The sequence below is a fragment of the Elaeis guineensis genome, chromosome 6 (assembly GCF_000442705.2).
Source record: "Elaeis guineensis isolate ETL-2024a chromosome 6, EG11, whole genome shotgun sequence".
NCBI classification, from domain to species: Eukaryota; Viridiplantae; Streptophyta; class Magnoliopsida; order Arecales; family Arecaceae; genus Elaeis; species Elaeis guineensis.
Genome location: NC_025998.2, coordinates 33579122 through 33598571, shown reverse-complemented (window position 1 = coordinate 33598571; position 19450 = coordinate 33579122). Strand labels below are relative to the sequence as shown.

The 19450-nt window shown below is 49.5% G+C and overlaps 1 protein-coding gene across 5 annotated transcripts; it reads right to left on the bottom strand.

The window, feature by feature from the left end:
• Nucleotides 1–15882: 15882 nt before the first annotated feature.
• Nucleotides 15883–19002, bottom strand: LOC109506003 (uncharacterized). 5 transcript variants are annotated; one of them, XM_073259457.1, is made up of 5 exons: nt 18491–19002; nt 16829–17221; nt 16663–16755; nt 16519–16567; nt 15883–16403 (listed from the first exon to the last, which is right to left on the bottom strand). In XM_073259457.1, exons 1-2 carry the CDS (start codon nt 18943–18945, stop codon nt 17011–17013), a joined length of 666 nt encoding a protein of 221 aa, XP_073115558.1. In that variant the 5' UTR covers nt 18946–19002; the 3' UTR covers nt 15883–16403; nt 16519–16567; nt 16663–16755; nt 16829–17010. The 5 variants fall into 5 exon arrangements, with proteins under 5 accessions (XP_073115558.1, XP_073115559.1, XP_073115561.1 ...); XM_073259458.1 differs by having other exon boundaries at nt 15883–16567; nt 18491–18574; nt 18642–19002; XM_073259460.1 differs by having other exon boundaries at nt 15883–16567; nt 18507–18574; nt 18642–19002.
• Between the last annotated feature and the right edge of the window lie 448 nt (nt 19003–19450).

The following is a 19450-nucleotide window of genomic DNA, read 5'->3' as shown; positions in this document are numbered from 1 at the left end:
CCTTCTAGGTGTCTTCTTTTGCCGCTTGTCTGTTTATTGTCGTTGTTGTTGTTTTTTTTTTTCGGCCTTCCAGGCTCTGTAACGCACACTTTGCTAATGAAATGAAAAGGTCTTTGTTACCTTTTCCGTACGTCGTGTTGAATTATCGTACATCGGACTTCTTTCATTTTTGTCCCGTGCGATGTCGATGTTGTTCGAAGGTTCCTTGTTCATCTTTGTATTAGGTCATCATTACCGAGTTTCTTGTGCTTTTGATTGGATCGGTGTCGACACCGCTTGGAGGTTTCTAGCCATCACCGTGTTGATTTGCCTTTTTGTTCATGACCGTAGATCTTACTTTCTCTTCCTCCTTCATGAAGATGAGATCCTTTGTGCTTTTAGTGTAGTTTGGCTTCCATTTTTCGTTGGGGTAGCCCACCGCTGTTCCTTCACATTTTTTTCTTTTTTTTAGGCAAGGGTTCTCCCTAGCTTTTTACGGAGTCATGATAGTGTAGAAGGGTCGCCGAGAAGATTTTCTTCTTCCTTGCCGGGTCTCGAATGGCCGGACCTTAATTGGTGTCAGGACGAGATTCTTCCCCTATTTCTGATGTGATCGATTTCAGCTCAGGTTAGGACGAGGTTCTCCTTCTATTCCTAACAGGACTGTGGGGGCACATATGGGCGCTGTGTGGCCTCTCCCCCCATCCGATCTACAAGTAACCGGACCTTCGATCTTACTCATGTTAGGGCGAGGTTCACCTCCTGTCCCTAACATGGCTGTAGGGGCACATATGGGCGCTGTATGGCCTCTCCCCCCATCCGATCTACAAGTAACCGAGCCTTCGACCTTGCTCATGTTAGGGTGAGGTTCTCCTCCTGTCCCTAACATGGCTGTGGGGGCGCATATGGGCGCTGTGTGGCCTCTCCCCCCATCCGGTCTAAAAGTAACCGGGCCTTCGACCTTGCTCATGTTAGGATGAGGTTCTCCTCCTATCCCTAACATGGCTGTGGGGGTGCATTTGGGAACTGTGTGGCCTCTCTCCCCATCTGATCTAAAAGTAACCGGGCCTTCGACCTTACTCATGTTAGGACGAGGTTCTCCTCCTGTCCTTAACATGGCTGTGGGGGCGCATATGGGCGCTGTATGGCCTCTCCCCCCATCCGATCTACAAGTAACCGGGTCTTCGACCTTGCTCATGTTAGGGCGAGGTTCTCCTCCTGTCCCTAACATGACTGTGGGGGCGCATATGGGCGCTGTGTGGCCTCTCCCCCCATCCGGTCTATAAGTAACCGAGCCTTCGACCTTGCTCATGTTAGGGCGAGGTTCTCCTCCTGTCCTTAACATGGCTGTGGGGGCGCATATGGGCGCTGTGCGGCCTCTCCCCCCATCCGGTCTAAAAGTAATCAGACTTTCAACTTTGCCCACATTAGGGTTTGTTTTCATTGTCCAATGGGGTCGTCCCCTGTCGTTACAAGTCAATGCCAAAAAGGGAAAAATGTGCAAGTCTGAAAGGAATCTTGATTTAAAGCGGGATCGTTCGCAATACATTTATAAATTTTTCAAATTCCAGGATTGTAGAAGGTCTGCTTCCTGTCAAGGTCCTCCAGAGACGGAGTTGATGATCCCAATTGGAGGCCGATCTCCGGACTGCTCTTCCCTCCTCGACAGTTCAGGCTGCTGCAGGGCCCTTGGTCGATCCTCTCTACCCTCAGGCCGGCGTCGAATGAACCTGTCGAGCCGACCTCGTATGATGAGCTCCTCGATCTCATCTCGGAGCTGAATGCATTTCTCCATGTCGTGGCCGTGGTCACGATGGTAGAGGCAGAACATATTAGGATTGTGCTTCCCGGGGTGCGTGTGCATCCTTTCTGGCCTTGGGAGCTACTCTTTGACTTCCATCAGCATCTGGATTTTCGATGCGTTGAGGGGGGCATAGCTGTGGAATCTCCCTGGGGGAGACCCCCGGCGGACTCGACGCTCCGGGCTTCTCTGTCTGCATGCTTGGGGAGGAGTCTGGGCGCGCTTGTGCCCGGGGGGAGTCTGAGAATGCGGCCGAGCTTCTCTCGCCCCTTTCTCGACAGCGGGCTTACTCGAGTTTCCCGTCTGCCACTCTCTCGCGGTCTCCTCGTCCTTCATCTTGAAGGCTTCTTCTGCTCAGGCATACCCCTCGACCCGAGCCAACAAATCAGCAAAATCTCTGGGGTACTTCTTTTCCAGAGAGAATAGAAGGTCATTCTTCTGAAGGCCGTCTTTCAGAGCGGCCATCGCGACCGATTGGTCCAAGTTTCGGACCTCCAACGCGGCGATATTGAAATGGTTGACGTAAGCCCGAATGGACTCCCCCTCCCTCTACTTGATGTTGATGAGGGACTCCGAACCCCTCCGAAAATGCCGGCTGCTAACAAAATGAGCCACAAACTGGTGGCTCATCTGATCAAAGAAAAAGATGGTACCCGGCTTCAACGCCGAGTATCAATTTCTCACCGCTCCCTTCAAGGTGGATGGGAAAGCTCGGCACAGGATGACGTCGGGTGCGCCATGAAGCAGCATCATTGTCCAGAAGGCCTCCAGGTGGTCAACTGGGTCCGAAGTCCCGTCGTAGCTTTCAAACTGAGGGAGCTTGAAGTTCGGCGGGATCGGTTCCTGCATGATCATTTGAGAAAATGGAGGGTCAGTACAAATGTCCGCACCATAAGCGGGGGGAGTGTGGCGGAGTTCTTCGATCCACCGGTTCATCTCCTTGAGCCTCCGGTCCAAGAAATCCTCTTGACTACGGGTCTCGAGAGTCTTCTGGCAGAATGGAGGTAGAGATCTTCCAGAGGTGGAATCGTGATCTGACTGAGGGCTCTCCACCCTCGAATTCGTCTTTCCGGGAAAGATGGGGCGGCTGGCCCAAGTGGCCCATCCTACCGTCGGATTTTGGAGTTCTGGCGACGCTCTCTCCAGTCGCACTGATGCCTGCAGCAGCTGCTGCTGTTGTATGGCCTGCACAGCTTCAGTGAGGCCTCTGACCTGCTGCACCAGTAGGTCAAATTGCTCCGCACCAACCGTCGTTGCCGGAGGAGGGGGAGGAGGCTGGGAAACTGGAGGTGAGGCTGGAGCCTGAGATCTGGCAGCGGAGGCCGTGGATCGCCGTGTGGATGCTTTGCGGGGAGGCATCGGGCGAAGACCTAATGGGGGAAGGAGGAGAGGACGTCGGAAAAGATGACCAGAGACGGTCCCGTTGAGCGCTCCTTTAAGAACAAGCGTACTGCGAAGATACAGCCCTTCCTCTGGTGCCAATCTTGTTGGTGTAAAAATCCACCTACGTCGGAGAAGCTGGAGTCGAGGGAGTCACGGTCGCCACCGGGACCTGTAAAGGAAGTATAAATCGGAGTTGGGGTTGCTCCGGCAAGACCCTCCAATGCTCAAGTCAGTTCTCTGCCTCAACAAGAATGGAGTGCTCGAACGAAAATTTTAGCAGAATTTTGGGATAGAAATTAGAGCTTAGAGAATAACGTATCTGGGGTCCCCCTTTTATAGGCGGAGGGTGCAACAGACTGATAGCGACGTTTGTAACCATCTGGCAGTGGGCCGCTCGAGGTCAGGAGGAGTTTGTTATGAAGAGTAGTGGAGTGAAATCGTGGCCATCATCGGAACCTGCCGTGTGGAGTCTGTTGCGGGGAGTGGAGCGGCGCCCGTTGTCGCGACTTGCCAGAGGGTGAAGGAGCCGTGCGGTATCCATCGAAGGAAGTGGAGCAGAGTCGTGGCCATTACTGTGGCCTACCAGAGAGTGATGGAGCCGCACGGGATCCGTCACAGGAAGTGGAGCAGAGTCATGGCCATTACTGTGGCCTGCCAAGGAGTGATGGAGCCACGCGGGATCCATCGCAGGAAGTGGAGCAGAGTCGTGGCCATTACTGTGGCCTGCCAGGGGGTCCAGGCCTGTCGGCCGAAGTTCGGTTGAGGTGCCTGGTGGAGAGAGGTAGCTATCCATCTGAGAGGAGCTCGGATGTTGCAAATCCTATTGGGTGCCTTGGGCGTTAAGGCTGCAGGAGAGGACCACTTGCCGTAGGAGCTCGGTCAAAGGCTTTCCACAGACGCAGTCTGGTTTCGTGCAGACTTCGGTAGAGGGTCGACCGGTGGTGGATGTCGGATGGCACTGGAGAGGTTCATTCGTCGGAGAGGTCCAGCTGCTGGATTCCGTGAGCACAGCATTTGCCTGCTTACAGAAGTTCGGTCGGGGTCCGATCTCCATAAAAGCCCGGATGGGGATCATTTGTCGAGGAATCTTGGCCAAGGCCTGTCTACAACAGAAATTCGAAAGGAATTCGTCCATAATGAAAGCTCGGGTGAAGGCTTACGGTGGGAATCTGGCACGGACCGCTCATGGTAGAAATTTGAAGTAGATCGTTTGTAGCAAAAACTCAGAGTGGGTCGCTTGCAGTAGAAGCTCGGAGTCCGGCCATTGTAGGAGTTCGGGATGAGGTCTACCTGCAACAGGAGTTCAGGGTGGAAGACCGACTCTTGTGGGATCCCAGACGAACTCTACCTGCAATTAGAGTCGGGGACGAAGTCCGGCTCCCGTAGGAGTCCGGATGAAGTCTTCCTGCAGTTGAAGTCAGGGACGAAGTCCGACTCCTGTAGGAGTCTAGATGAAGTCTACCTACAGTCAGAGTCGGGGATGAAGTCTGGCTCCCGTAGGAGTCCGGATGAAGTCTTCCTGCAGTTAAAGTTGGGGACGAAGTCCGGCTCCCGTAGGAGTCCGGATGAAGTCTACCTACAGTTGGAGTCGGGGATGAAGTCCAGCTCCCGTAGGAGTCCAGATGAAGTCTTCCTGCAATTGAAGTCGAGGATGAAGTCCGACTCCCGTAGGAGTCCGGATGAAGTCTTCCTTCGATGGAAGTCGGGGACGAAGCCCGACTCCCGTAGGAGTCCGGATGAACTCTTCCTTCAGTGGAAGTCGGGAATGAAGCCCGACTCCCGTAGGAGTCCGGATGAAGTCTTCCTGCAGTTGAAGTCGGAGACAAAGTCCGACTCCCGTAGGAGTCCAGATGAAGTCTTCCTTCAGTGGAAGTCGGGGACGAAGCCCGGCTCCCACAGGAGTTTGGATGAAGTCTTCCTTTAGTGGAAGTCGGGGACGAAGCCCAGCTCCCGCAGGAGTCCGGATGAAGTCTACCTACAGTCAGAGTCGGGGATGAAGTTCGGCTCCCGTAGGAGTCCGGATGAAGTCTTCCTGCAGTTGAAGTCGGGGATGAAATCTGGCTCCCGTAGGAGTCCGGATGAAGTCTACCTGCAGTTGGAGCTGGGGACGAAGTCCGGCTCCCGTAGGAGTCCGAATGAAGTCTTCCTACAGTTGAAGTCGGGGACGAAGTCCGGCTCCCGTAGGAGTCCGGATGAAGTCTTCCTGTAGTTGAAGTCGGGGATGAAGTCCGGCTCCCATAGGAGTCCGGATGAAGTCTACCTGCAGTTGGAGTTGGGGATTAAGTCCGGCTCCCGTAGGAGTCCGGATGAGGTCTAGCAGATGGTCGACCACCATCGAAACTTGGGTGGAGTCCGCCCGTCGTGGAGAATCCTGCCTACACTGGTGGGGGTTTATCCGTCGGCAGAGCTTGGGAATGTTGCGGAGGCTCGGCCGCCGGAGAGGTTCAGAAAGATGTCGTCGAAGGTTGGACGACAGTAGAATCCCTGGAGGGTCACTCCTGTCACGAACTTCGACTGGGAGGTATTTTATACCCAACACAATCCTGTTGGTGCAAAAATCTGCCTGCGTCGGAGAAGCTGAAGTCGAGGGAGTCGCGGTCGCCATCAGAACCTGCAAAGGAAGTCTAAACCAGAGTTGGGGTTGCTCCGGCAAGACCCTCCGATGCTCAAGTCAGTTCTCTGCCTCAACAAGAATGGAGTGCTCGAACGAAAATTTTAGTAGAGTTTTGGGATAGAAATTAAAGCTTAGAGAATAACGTATCTGGGATCTCCTTTTATAGATGGAGGGTGCAACAAACTGATAGCGACGTTTGTAACCGTCTGGCAGTGGGCCGCTCGGGGTCAGGAGGAGTTTGTTATGAAGAGTAGTGGAGTGAAATCGTGGCCATCACCGGGACCTGCCGCGTGGAGTCTGTTGCGGGGAGTGGAGCGGCGCCCATTGTCTCGACTTGTCAGAGGGTGGAGGAGCCGTACGGTATCTGTCGTAGGAAGTGGAGCAGAGTCGTGGCCATTACTGTGGCCTGCCAGGGAGTGATGGAGCCGCACGGGATCCATCGCAGGAAGTGGAGCAAAGTCGTGGCCATTACTGTGGCCTGTCAGGGGGTCCAGGCCTGTCGGTTGAAGTTCGGTTGAGGTGCCTGGCGGAGAGAGGTAGCTATCCATCTTAGAGAAGCTCGGATGTTGCAAATCCTGTTGGGTGCCTTGAGCATTGAGGCTGCAGGCGAGGACCACTTGCCGTAGGAGCTCGGTCAGAGGCTTTCCGTAGACATAGTCCGATTTTGCGCAGACTTCAGCAGAGGGTCGACCGGCGGTGGATGTCGGATGGCGCTGGAGAGGTTCATCCACCGGAGAGGTCCAGCTGCTGGATTCCGTGAGCACGGCATTTTCCTGCTTATAAAAGTTCGATCGGGGTCTGATCTCCATAGAAGCCCGGATGGGGATCATTTGTCGAGGAATCTTGGCCAAGGCCTGTCTGCAACAGAAATCCGAAAGGAATTCGTCCATAATGGAAGCTCGGGTGAAGGCTTACTGTGGGAATCCGGCACGGACTGCTCGTGGTAGAAATTTGAAGTAGATTGCTTGTAGCGGAAACTCGGAGTGGGTCGCTTGCAGTAGAAGCTCGGAGTCCGGCCCTTGTAGGAGTTCAGGATGAGGTCTACCTGCAACAGGAGTTCAGGGTGAAAGTCCGGCTCCCGTGGGAGCCCAGACGAAGTCTACCTGCAGTTTGAGTCAGGGACGAAGTCCGGCTCCCGTGGAAGTCCAGATGAAGTCTTCCTACAGTTGAAGTCGGGGACGAAGTCCGGCTCCCGTAGGAGTCTAGATGAAGTCTACTTGCAGTCAGAGTCGGAGACGAAGTCCGGCTCCCATAGGAGTCCGGATGAAGTCTTCCTGCAGTTGAAGTCGGGGACAAAGTCCGGCTCCCGTAGGAGTCCGGATGAAGTCTACCTGCAGTTGGAGTCAGGGACGAAGTCCGGCTCCCGTAGGAGTCCGGATGAAGTCTTCCTGCAGTTGAAGTCGGGGATGAAGTCTGGCTCCCGTAGAAGTCCGGATGAAGTCTTCCTTCAATGGAAGTCGGGGACGAAGCCCGGCTCCCGTAGGAGTCTGGATGAAGTCTTCCTTCAGTGGAAGTCGGGGACGAAGTCCGGCTCCCGTAGGAGTCCGGATGAATTCTTCCTGCAGTTGAAGTCGGGGACGAAGTCCGGCTCCCATAGGAGTCCGGATGAAGTCTTCCTTCAGTGAAAGTCGGGGACGAAGCCCGGCTCCCGTAGGAGTCCGGATGAAGTCTTCCTACAGTCGGAGTCGGGGATGAAGTCCGACTCCCGTAGGAGTCTGGATGAAGTCTTCCTGCAGTTGAAGTCGGGGACGAAGTCCGGCTCCCGTAGGAGTCCGGATGAAGTCTACCTGCAGTTGGAGCTGGGGACGAAGTCCGGCTCCCATAGGAGTCCGGATGAAGTCTTCCTGCAGTTGAAGTCGGGGATGAAGTCCAGCTCCCGTAGGAGTCCGGATGAAGTCTTGCTGCAGTTGAAGTCGGGGATAAAGTCCGGCTCCCGTAGGAGTCCGGATGAAGTCTACCTGCAGTTGGAGTTGGGGACGAAGTCCGGCTCCCGTAGGAGTCTGGATGAGGTCTAGCAGGTGGTCGACCACCGCCGAAACTTGGGTGGAGTCTGCCCGTCGTGGAGAATCCGGCCTACACTGGTGGGGGTTTTTTCGTCGGCAGAACTTGGGAACGTTGCGGAGGCTCGGCCACCGGAGAGGTTCGGAAAGATGTCGTCGAAGGTTGGACGTCGGTAGAATCCCTGGAGGGTCACTCCTGTCACAGACTTCGGTTGGGAGGTATTTTATACCCAACACCAGTCCCCCTACTTCCGAGTTCGAGTTTCGAATGAAGGAAGTACAGAGAAATTTTCACAGCCGAAGTTGTCCCCTTGAATCCCGTGCATGATCGTCCTCAGATATTCTGCCATTTAATGCGCGCGTACTGGAATTTTTTCAAATCGGGGTGATCCGAAGGGACCTTTCGAAATTTTCGCTGGAGCGTTGGTCCAGGTACGTTGCAGTAATGGCTCTGTCAGCTGTCAGCCGCTTTTAGCCACCTACGATGGCGAGCGTGGGTCGGCCTGGGGAGATCCGCGATCATTATAGCGCCAGATCCCAGGGTCTATTTAAACCCGTCTTTCCACCTTCAGGAGTCCCATTCCACCTGAGAGTTCTATCGATGTCTGCCTTCTCTCCGAGAGCTCTGACCCTCTTTGGCGTCCCCCTTGGCCCTAAGCGTTCTTCGAGTCATCCCTGTCCTCGCACCTCTGCATCCTTCGGAGCGACTTAGGTTAGTCCCAGAATTTTCGTTTCTCTTCTTGCCATCTAGGTGCCCTTTCTCCTCCATTTTCCTTCCGCCGCATTCCCCTGGTTTGGTCTCCCGCAAACCCTTCACCTCTTATTTCGCCTGCTTTCTCCAAAATTTTTAGGATCCTTGTTTGAAATATCTTCTGGCACCTCCGCCTCTAGTAGTTCCAGGAGTTCGTCCGCCTCAGCCCCCCAGAACCCCCATACTGTAGACGAACCCTCGTCTAGGGAGGGGCCTCGCCCGATTTTTGCGCCGGGCGCCATTCCTTGTTCTCTGACTCCGGATGAACTTTTACTGATAAGGGTTCAGTATGAAGTTCCTCCGGAGTATGATCTGGAGCTTCCTGGTCCCATCGACCGGGCTAGCACCCCCCCACCTGGCCGTTTCTGCCTGTATCAGGAGGCCTTCCGTGCTGGGCTCCATCTTCTGCTTCCGTCCTTCGTCGTCGCTCTTTTTCATTTTTTAGACATTTCTTTAGCTTCAGTCGCATCGAATTCCTTTAGGTTTCTGATAGGGTTCCTCTCCCTTTACCACGTAGTCGAAGTTCAGCCATCTCTTTCTTTGTTTAGGTATTTTTACACCTTCAAGCGCCACCCCTCGACAAAGGACTGGTGGTATTTCTCCCTCCAGTTTGGCAAGAAGGGGTTGCTGAAAGGTGCTCCCTCTTCAATCCATAACTGGAAGGGGAAGTACTTCTTCATCCAATGCCCGACCTTGAGGTTGGGATTGCCCCTTTGGGGCTCCCTGAGGGACTCTGTCCGTCGGGCTCCTAGCCTAGGGGAGGATGACCTTCAGGCCGCTCGGAAGCTTTTTAGTTATTCAACTCCTTCCCTTCCCAACCTTCTAAAGGAGCAGTTTTTGTTCAACATCGGCTTGAGCCCCCTGGATCCTGCGAGTATCCCATCTTTCCTTTCCTCTTCTTTTCTCCTGCTCTGCTTCTCTCTCTTTTTTTTTTTTGCGTGTCACTTCTTTTTTTTCACCCCATTACTGATCTCTTTCTCTCTCTCTTCCTTCTCTTTTTTTTTCGTTTTTTTTTTTTAGGAATGGACGTCGAAGCAGCACGGACGCTCGCCAGGGGCCTCAAGGCTCACAAAAGAAAAGGCATCGCGGCCTCCGGATCGACAAAGAAGGCCAGAATGGAGGAGACGAGCTCGGCCACGCCTGCCCAGGCGGCCCTCGCGGTCGACGTTCCTTCAGACGCCGAACCTCCAGCCCCCTGGGCCTCTTCAAGGAGTTCCCCCGCTGAGGTTCCCACTTCGGGGGCCTGCTTCGAGGAGGTACCAGGGGTTAAGAGGGAGAGGAGAAGGAAGTCGGTGGCCCGCAGGGTGAGTAGCCGCCGAGCCGCCATCGAAGAGTCCCATGGTTCTGAGGAAGAGCCGGGGGAGAATCCCTTTAATGACAGGGACCTGATCAAGCGACTGGTCGACGGCTGCATCCTTCCTGAAGTCGTCCAGAGGATCGTTCGCGCCGATCCCGAACAGTCATCCGGACTCCTATGGGAGCCGGACTTCGTCCCCGACTTCAACTGCAGGAAGACTTCATCCGGACTCCTACGGGAGCCGGGCTTCGTCCCCGACTTCCACTGAAGGAAGATTTCATCCAGACTCCTACGGGAGCCGGGCTTCATCCCCGACTTCCACTGAAGGAAGACTTCATCCGGACTCCTACGGGAGCCGGGCTTCGTCCCCGACTTCCACTGAAGGAAGACTTCATCCGGACTCCTAAGGGAGCCGGACTTCGTCCCTGACTTCAACTGCAGGAAGACTTCATTCGGACTCCTACGGGAGCCGGGCTTCGTCCCCGACTTTCACTGAAGGAAGACTTCATCCGGACTCCTACGGGAGCCGGACTTCGTCCCCGACTTCCACTGAAGGAAGACTTCATCCGGACTCCTACGGGAGCCGGACTTCATCCCCGACTTCAACTGCAGGAAGACTTCATCCGGACTCCTATAGGAGCCGGACTTCCTCCCCGACTTTAACTACAGGAAGACTTCATCCGGACTCCTACGGGAGCCAAACTTCGTCCCCAGCTTCAACTGCAGGTAGACTTCATCCGGACTCCTACGGGAGCCGGACTTCGTCCCCGACTTCAACTGCAAGAAGACTTCATCCGGACTCCTACGGGAGCTGGACTTCATCCCCGATTTCGACTGTAGGTAGACTTCATCCGGACTCCTACGGGAGCCGGGCTTCGTCCCCGACTTCCACTGAAGGAAGACTTCATTCGGACTCCTACGGGAGCCGAACTTCGTCCCCAACATCCACTGAAGGAAGACTTCATCCGGACTCCTACGGAAGCCGGACTTTGTCCCCGACTTCAACTGCAGGAAGACTTCATCCGGACTCCTACGGGAGCCGGACTTCGTCCCCGACTTCCACTGAAGGAAGACTTCATCCGGACTCCTACGGGAGCCGGGCTTCGTCCCCGACTTTCACTGAAGGAAGACTTCATCCAGACTCCTACGGGAGCCGGGCTTCGTCCCCGACTTCCACTGAAGGAAGACTTCATCCGGACTCCTACGGGAGCCGAACTTCATCCCCGACTTCAACTGCAGGAAGACTTCATCCGGACTCCTATGGAAGCCGGGCTTCGTCCCCGACTTTCACTGAAGAAAGACTTCATCCGGACTCCTACGGGAGCCGGGCTTCGTCTCCAACTTCCACTGAAGGAAGACTTCATCCGAACTGCTACGAGAGTCGGACTTCGTCCCTGACTTCAACTGCAGGAAGACTTCATCCGGACTCCTACGGGAGCCGGACTTCGTCCCCGACTCCAACTGCAGGTAAACTTCATCCGGACTCCTACGGGAGCCAGACTTCATCCCCGACTTCAATTGCAGGAAGACTTCATCCAGACTCCTATGGGAGCCGGACTTCGTCCCCGACTCTGAATGAAGGTAGACTTCATCCGGACTCCTACGGGAGCCAAACTTCGTCCCCGACTTCAACTGCAGGAAGACTTAATCCGGGCTCCTACGAGAGCCGGACTTCATCCCCGACTCCAATTGCAGGAAGACTTCGTCCGGGCTCCCACGAGAGCCAGACTTCCATCCTGAACTCCTGTTGCAGGTAGACCTCATCCCGAACTCCTACAAGGGCCGGACTCCGAGCTTCTACTGCAAGCGACCCACTCCGAGTTTTTGCTACAAACGATCTACTTCAAATTTCTACCACGAGCGGTCCATGTCGGATTCCCACCGTAAGCCTTCACCCGAGCTTCCATTATGGATGAATTTCTTTCGGATTTCTGTTGCAGACAGGCCTTGGCCAAGATTCCTCGACAAATGATCCCCATCCAGGCTTCTATGGAGATCGGACCCCGACCGAACTTCTATAAGCAAACAAATACCGTGCTCACGAAATCCAGCAGCTGGACCCCTCCGGTGGATGAATCTCTCCAGCTCCATCCGACATCCACCGTCGGTCGACCCTCTGCCGAAGTCTGCACGAAATCAGACTGCATCTGCAGAAAGCCTTTGACCGAGCTCCTATGGCAAGTGGTCCTCGCCTGCAGCCTTAACGCCCAGGGCACCCAACAGGATTTGCAACATCCGAGCTCCTCTCAGATGGATAGCTACCTCTCTCCGTCAGGCACCTCAATCAAACTTCGGCCGATAGGCCTGGACCTCCTGGCAGGCCACAGTAATGGCCACGACTCTACTCCACTTCCTGCGATGGATCCCGTGCGGCTCCATCACTCCCGGACAGGCCACAGTAATAGCCACGACTCTGCTCCACTTCCTGTGATGGATCAAACGCGGCTCCATCACTCCCTGGCAGGCCACAGTAATGGCCACGAATCTGCTCCACTTCCTGCGATGGATATCGCACGGCTCCTCCACCCTTTGGCAAGTCGCGACAACGGACGCCGCTCCACTCCCCGCAACAGACTCCACGCGGCAGGTCCCGATGATGGCCACGATTCCACTCCACTACTCTTCATAACAAACTCCTCCTGACCCCGAGCGGCCCACTGCCAGACGGTTACAAACGTCGCTATCAGTCTGTTGCACCCTCTGCCTATAAAAGGGGGACCCCAGATACGTTATTCTCTAAGCTCTAATTTCTATTTTAAAACTCTGCTAAAATTTTCGTTTGAGCACTCCATTCTTGTTGAGGCAGAGAACTGACTTGAGCATCGGAGGGTCTTGTCGGAGCAACCCCAACTCCGGTTTAGACTTCCTTTGCAGGTCCCGACGGCGATCGCGACTCCCTCGACTCCAACTTCTCTGATGCAGGCAAATTTTTGCACCAACAGGATTGAATCGTGGCCATCACCGGGACCTGCCGTGTGGAGTCTGTTGCGGAGAGTGGAGCAGCTTCCGTTGTCGCGACTTGCCAGAGGGTGGAGGAGCCGTGCGGTATCCATCGCAGGAAGTAGAGCAGAGTCGTGGCCATTACTGTGGCCTGCCAGGGAGTGATGGAGCCACACGGGATCCGTCGCAAGAAGTGGAGCAGAGTCGTGGCCATTACTATGGCCTGCCACTGCATCTGCGGAAAGCCTCTGACCGAGCTCCTATGGCAAGTGGTCCTCGCCTGCAGCCTTAATGCCTAAGGCACCCAACAGGATTTGCAACTTTCGAGCTCCTCTCAGATGGATAGCTACCTCTCTCCGTCAGGCACCTCTACCAAACTTCGGCCGACAGGCCTGGACCCCCTAGCAGGCCACAGTAATGGCCACGACTCTACTCCACTTCCTGCGATGAATTTCGCGTGGCTCCATCACTCCCTCGCAGGCCACAGTAATGGCCACGACTCTGCTCCACTTCCTGCGACGGATCCCGTGCGGCTCCATCACTCCCTGACAGGCCACAGTAATAGCCACGACTCTGCTCCACTTCCTGCGATGGATACCGTATGGCTCCACCCTCTGGCAAGTCGCGACAATGGGCGCCGCTCCACTCTCCGCAACAGACTCCATGCGGCAGGTCCCGGTGATGGCCACGATTTCACTCCACTACTCTTCATAATAAACTCCTCCTGACCCCGAGCGGCCTACTGCCAGACGGTTACAAATGTCGCTATCAGTCTGTTGCACCCTCCGCCTATAAAAGGGGGACCCCAGATACGTTATTCTCTAAGCTCTAATTTCTATCCCAAAACTCTGCTAAAATTTTCGTTCGAGCACTCCATTCTTGTTTTGGCAGAAAACTGACTTGAGCATCGAAAGATCTTGTCGGAGCAACCCCAACTCCAGTTTAGACTTCCTTTGTAGGTCCCGACGGCGACCACGACTCCCTCGACTCCAGCTTCTCCGACGCAGGCGGATTTTTGCACCAACATACATATACATATATATATATATATTATAATCAAACAACTATATAATAATAATATATTTAGATATAAATTTATCTTACACATTGCAAAACAAATTGACCAATTAATTTGCAAATATCGATGCAAATTTATACCTGTAAGCTATACCTAATATGAAAACCAACAGCATTGCAATTATGGTTTACTTGAAAAAATTCATTAATTTACATATAAAAGTACATATCATATTAATTAACAAAAATATACATAAAAAAATAAAATATTTTCTATAGAAAATAGTAAATTGGCCCAAATCCATAGTAAATAAATTTTCAGAACATATTCCTATAATCTAGATAAAAGTTGGAGGAAAAAAAAAAGAAGGTGGCAATTTGCTTAATTTTCTTAACCAATTTACTCATAAAAAATTTATGCAAATACCGTCATAGAAAAGGGCTTGTTTCTTTCTATACAACCATTCCCTAGGCCATTTATATGCCCTTGTTACATATAAAAATATGTGAGCACACCTATGGGAAACAAACTTTACTTATCGTGCAATCTCCCTCATAATTTATCTATGTATGTTTCCCCTATAAAAAAAAAAATTATGGATGCATCATCATAAAAAATCATCATTTTTTTCTATGTGGGAGATCCAATAACTTTTCTATGCACCATTTTACATCTAGCCATTGCTGGTTAACATGTATCATGATTTGAACTGTCCAACTAGCAATCAGCCTTTTAAACCCTAAAACCCATCCCCTCCACTCCTTCCCGCTCGACTCCTCCTCCCAATCTCCCTTTCTTCCGGTTCAATTCTTCATCTCCTCCACCTCTGATCACCCACCTCACTTCCAATACCCTTCCCACCTTCTCCCTTCCCTCCATCCTTCTCGAGTTTGATCTTGTTTCTTCGATCACCCATCTCATTCTCTATTCACTTACTACAAAAAATTTAATTTTTGGTGATGAAATTTTTTCGTTGCTAAAGATAAAATTTTTGCCGCTAAAAATATTAGCGATAAAAATTTTCGGCGCTAAAAGTTTGTAGAGAAAGCCTCGTAGCAAAAGGTCTTAGCGACGAAAATTTTTTTTTCGTTGTCAAAAATAGTCAACCAGATGACGGAAGAGTTTGCAGTATTAGCAATAAAAAATTTTATCACGAGAGCTTAAAATTTTATCGCTAAAATTATGACAAAAAATATTTTCATTGTCAAAAATCAATTGTTACTCATTTAAATTTTTTTATTATTTTTTTATTTTAACGATGAAAAATAGAATTTCATCGCAAAGATTAGCGATGAAAAAATATCGTCACTAACTATCGCGACTAAATAAAAAATTTTCTCACAATTTTTGTGACAAAAAAAATTTCATTATAATTTTTGCGATGAAAAAAAATTTTCATCATAATTTTTGCGATGAAAAAAAATTTCATCACAATTTTTGTGATGAAAAAAAAATTTTATCATAATTTTTGTGATGAAAAAAAAATTCATCACAATTTTTTGCGATGAAAAAAAATTCATCATAATTTTTGCAATGAAAAAAAATTTCATCATAATTTTTGTGATGAAAAAAAATTGTTGCAATTTTTGTGACGAAAAAAAATTACGATGAAAAAAAATTTTATCACAATTTTTTGCGATGAAAAAAAAAATTCATCATAATTTTTGCGATGAAAAAAATTTTGTCGCTATTTTTGCGATGAAACAGTAATTTCATCGTAATTTTTGCAATGAAAATAAAAATTTCATCGCTATTTTTGTGATGAAAAAAATTTCATCACTAAAAAAAAATAGAATTTGAGACGAAAAGAAATATTTTTAGAGATGAAAATTTTTTTCATTGCAATTTTAGCAATGAAATAAAAAATTTCGTCGCAATATATAGTGAAAATTTAATTTTTTTCGATCATCAAAAATTTTTAATTATTTTTTATGATGAAATTAATATTTTATCGCTAAATTAAATTATGAATAAAATAAAATATTTTTTATTTTTTTATCAAAAAAATATCTATTTAAATATAAATTTTCAGATCAAACATATTTTACATAAAAATATATTAACACAATAAAAATATTCAAATTCAAAATAGCAATTCTAAATAGCAATAAGTTTCATAGCCATCGTTATCATATATAAAAATACACGTTCATACACCATTTAAATTTTAAAAAAACTACAAACTATGTATCATCAGAGTCGTTGGCCTCATTTCCTCCTCCAGACGTCGATCTCTGGTCCGATATGTGTCGCGATGGCAGTGCAGAGGTGGCATCATGTGACCGTAGGGTGCTAATTAGGAGGCATCGATATCGAGCCGTCCTGCCATCGCAGCCACTATCTTCTCGAGTGTCTGACTACGATTCATCCAGTAAGTAATCTGATCTTGCATCCTGCTCATCGATGTCCTAATTGTCTCTGGCACCGATGCATCATCAGATCGATCGAACGACGAACTGCGAAATTTTTTTGATCGCATGCTATGCCCAGATCCTAGCTGCCATCCGAGGATGACATCCAGGATCGCATCATCTATCATCGAACAAACCTGCTGTGATCCAGTATTGTTGTCAGATCCAACCTCCCTCATCACCTACTCTCTTAATTGTAACATTTGTTCCTTCACAATAAACCAAATAAGACCATAAATTTATTTTAAAGTCTTTAAAAGCATTCAAAATATAGAGTAATGATACTTATATGACACTGCCTCGCCTCTTTGATCACAAACTCACCACTCTTGTTTTGATCGAATTTAGCATAAGCATTGACCCCGGATAGTCCCTATTCAAATAAAAGAAAAGAAGAAAAAAGATATCAAAGTAATATAAATATTTAATAAGAACTTATAAAGTACAATTGCAAATATAGTTACATACCATTCTCTTCATTCCCTGTGCAAAAGAGGCACTTCCTTGCATGTGAATAGAATCAATCTTACTCCTATTCATTTTATTCGCCTCCGATCGTCGCTACAAAATACATACAATTATAACCAGTAAAAGGACATAACAATATCAAAATAACTTGAAATACTAGATATACCTGAAATGTCTCACTCCCAAAATGCTCGCATAACCACTGCCAATCGTCACTAGACCCAGCCTAATTTCTATAAGGTTGGGTCACAGGATCAATCTCCTTCGTCTGTAGCTCATTGCAGTATTTATGAAGCCTACATCGTCGATCTCTGTATCTATTTGTAGCCATTTTGAGAATACATACCGTCACTTGTTCGTCAGGAGATGATGATGCAGTGCCATGATCTCCGATTGGGCAGGCTCTAACTGAGCACTAGTTTGCTCTGTGGACTCGGGCAGTTGAGTCTCATCCAAATTCTCTAATTCATCATGCAAAATGCTAAAGTGAGAATATGTATCATCAAGTAGGACCTGCTGCCTATCCCGCGAACGTCCATATTCAGGACCAATCATGATGCTGCAATGATTAAAATAATTTAAATCAGCATGTAATCAAAAAAACTCAAGTATTACATGAAGTGCAACAGCTCTTCTGGGAACTGTTGGGTATTTCATCTTACTCCTGTGCCATTGGTATTGAATGTTTTATCAGATTGCGCTTAATGGTTTCGGTGGCTGCCCTCTTTGGATCGTGCTATGTATTTACTTACAAGTCTCTGGCCCATCATTCATTGCTTAAGATATTATTCTTCAATTTTAAGTTCCCAGATAATGTTTCAAATGCAAAAGATACTGATAGGAAATGCCCCACGGTCTTCAATAGCCCATCTTGAGCTAAATTGGGTGGACTATTTAATATTATTACAATTATAAATCGAGGTTGGTTTGTTCTGAACATCTTTCTCTGTCATTATGGTAAGGTCTGATGGAGAACTCAGAGACTACTTTCACTATGCTGTCTACATCATTGGATTACTCCTCAGTTATCTATATCTCATAATAATACTTATATACAGTTACTTTACACTGTTTGTGTTACTACATATGGTGCTTCTCTTAGCAATTCTATGCCACCATTTATAAAGAGTTATGAAGTTGCTACTTATCTCGAATCTCTAGTTATTATGTTCTGTTTCATAAATAACAAACTTACAGGAGGACTGGACATTGGCTTATTCATGAAGATTGCTAAGGGGTTGTTTTTCAGTTTTTATATACAGAATGTGTCAAAGAAGGAGATGCATTCCTATATTTACTTTCCTCAACATCATCGTCAACTATTGATTCTCTGTATGGGCTGTTGGTTGCATATTAACAAGATTCAAAATGCATGCAAACTCATGTGCAATGAGCTTCATATATGTTTCACATTCCTATTCACAAATGTGGTAGTCTATTATATCCAGAGCTCATGTGTTACTTCAAACTTCCACTGCTACCTTACAGCTAGCTTCCCAATGGAAGACTACAGGATCTCCCTTCTACATTGCTGCTGTCATCATTTCTAAGCTACCATCCCCTTATTTAGTTCCATCTTGCTATATGATTCTAGTGCTTATGTAACCATACAGAAGTTCTTTTTGCTTATAGTACCTGTCTCTGTATGTTTAGCTCCTGCATTTGGCTTAGCTGCAGGACGTTTTGGCAACCTTGTTTTTCACTCTATATAATCAGCAACTCCCAATTGTACTCTTTCACTTTATTAATATACAGCCACTGGCTCCCTAGTATATCCAAAAAAAAAAAAAAAAAAAAAGGTAGGATAAATTATTTAATATACTATTACCCGGATAAATTATTACCGGCGGTTGTGCAGCGACGGCGACGGTGGTGGCGGCGCGGCGACGGCGAGGGCGGCGCGGCGACGACCCTAGGAGAAGGAAACAGTGTAAGAGAGGGAGAGTGAGAGAGAAAGTGAGGAAGGGAGAGGGAGAAACCGGGGAGGCAGGATGCCGGCGGTGGCGGAGGGAGGGCGACGGCGGTGGCGGGCTCGAACGGGGAGGGTGGCGGGCTCGACCGGCGGCGACGGCATGAGAGAGCGAGAGAGAGACGGGGATCGGGGAGGGAGGACGGCGATCGGGGAGGGACCGGGGAGGGAGGATGTCTGCCAGCGCCGATCTCGATCGGGAAGTGTGGCGCGCTCGACCATAGGTGGCGGCGTGAGAGAGCAAGAGAAAGACGGGCGACGGCGACCGGGGAGGGAGCAAGGTGTCGGCGGCGTGGGCAAGGAGATGGGTTCATGCGTTTTGAATTGGGGCAAAATTTTGCCCTAAAACAACTTCTTCTTCTTCTTCTTCTTCTTCTTTTGTGCAAATTAAACCATCTTTAGCGGCGAAATTATTTCACCGTAAAATATAAAAATTTTGTCATAAAAAATAATATTTTTTGTAACGAAATTTTTTTTATTATAAATGATTAATTTTTAGCAACAAAAAATTTATTTCATCACAAATATTTTTTTTTGGAATGATAACGGTGGTGGAAAGAGGACGACGACGGTGGCCTCGATCGGAGAGGACTTCAACCCGATCGGTGGCACGCTCGATCGGAGAGAAAGGACGATGGCCGGTATGGTGGTGTGGAGGGAGGACGATGGCCGACACGATGGCGTGGAGGGAGAACGCCGGCCGGCACGGTGGCGTGGAGGGAGGACGCCAATCGGAGAGGGTTTCAACCTGATCGGTGGCGCACTCGATCGGAGAGGGAGGACGATCGACGGCCGATGCCAAGCTCGATCGAAGAGGGA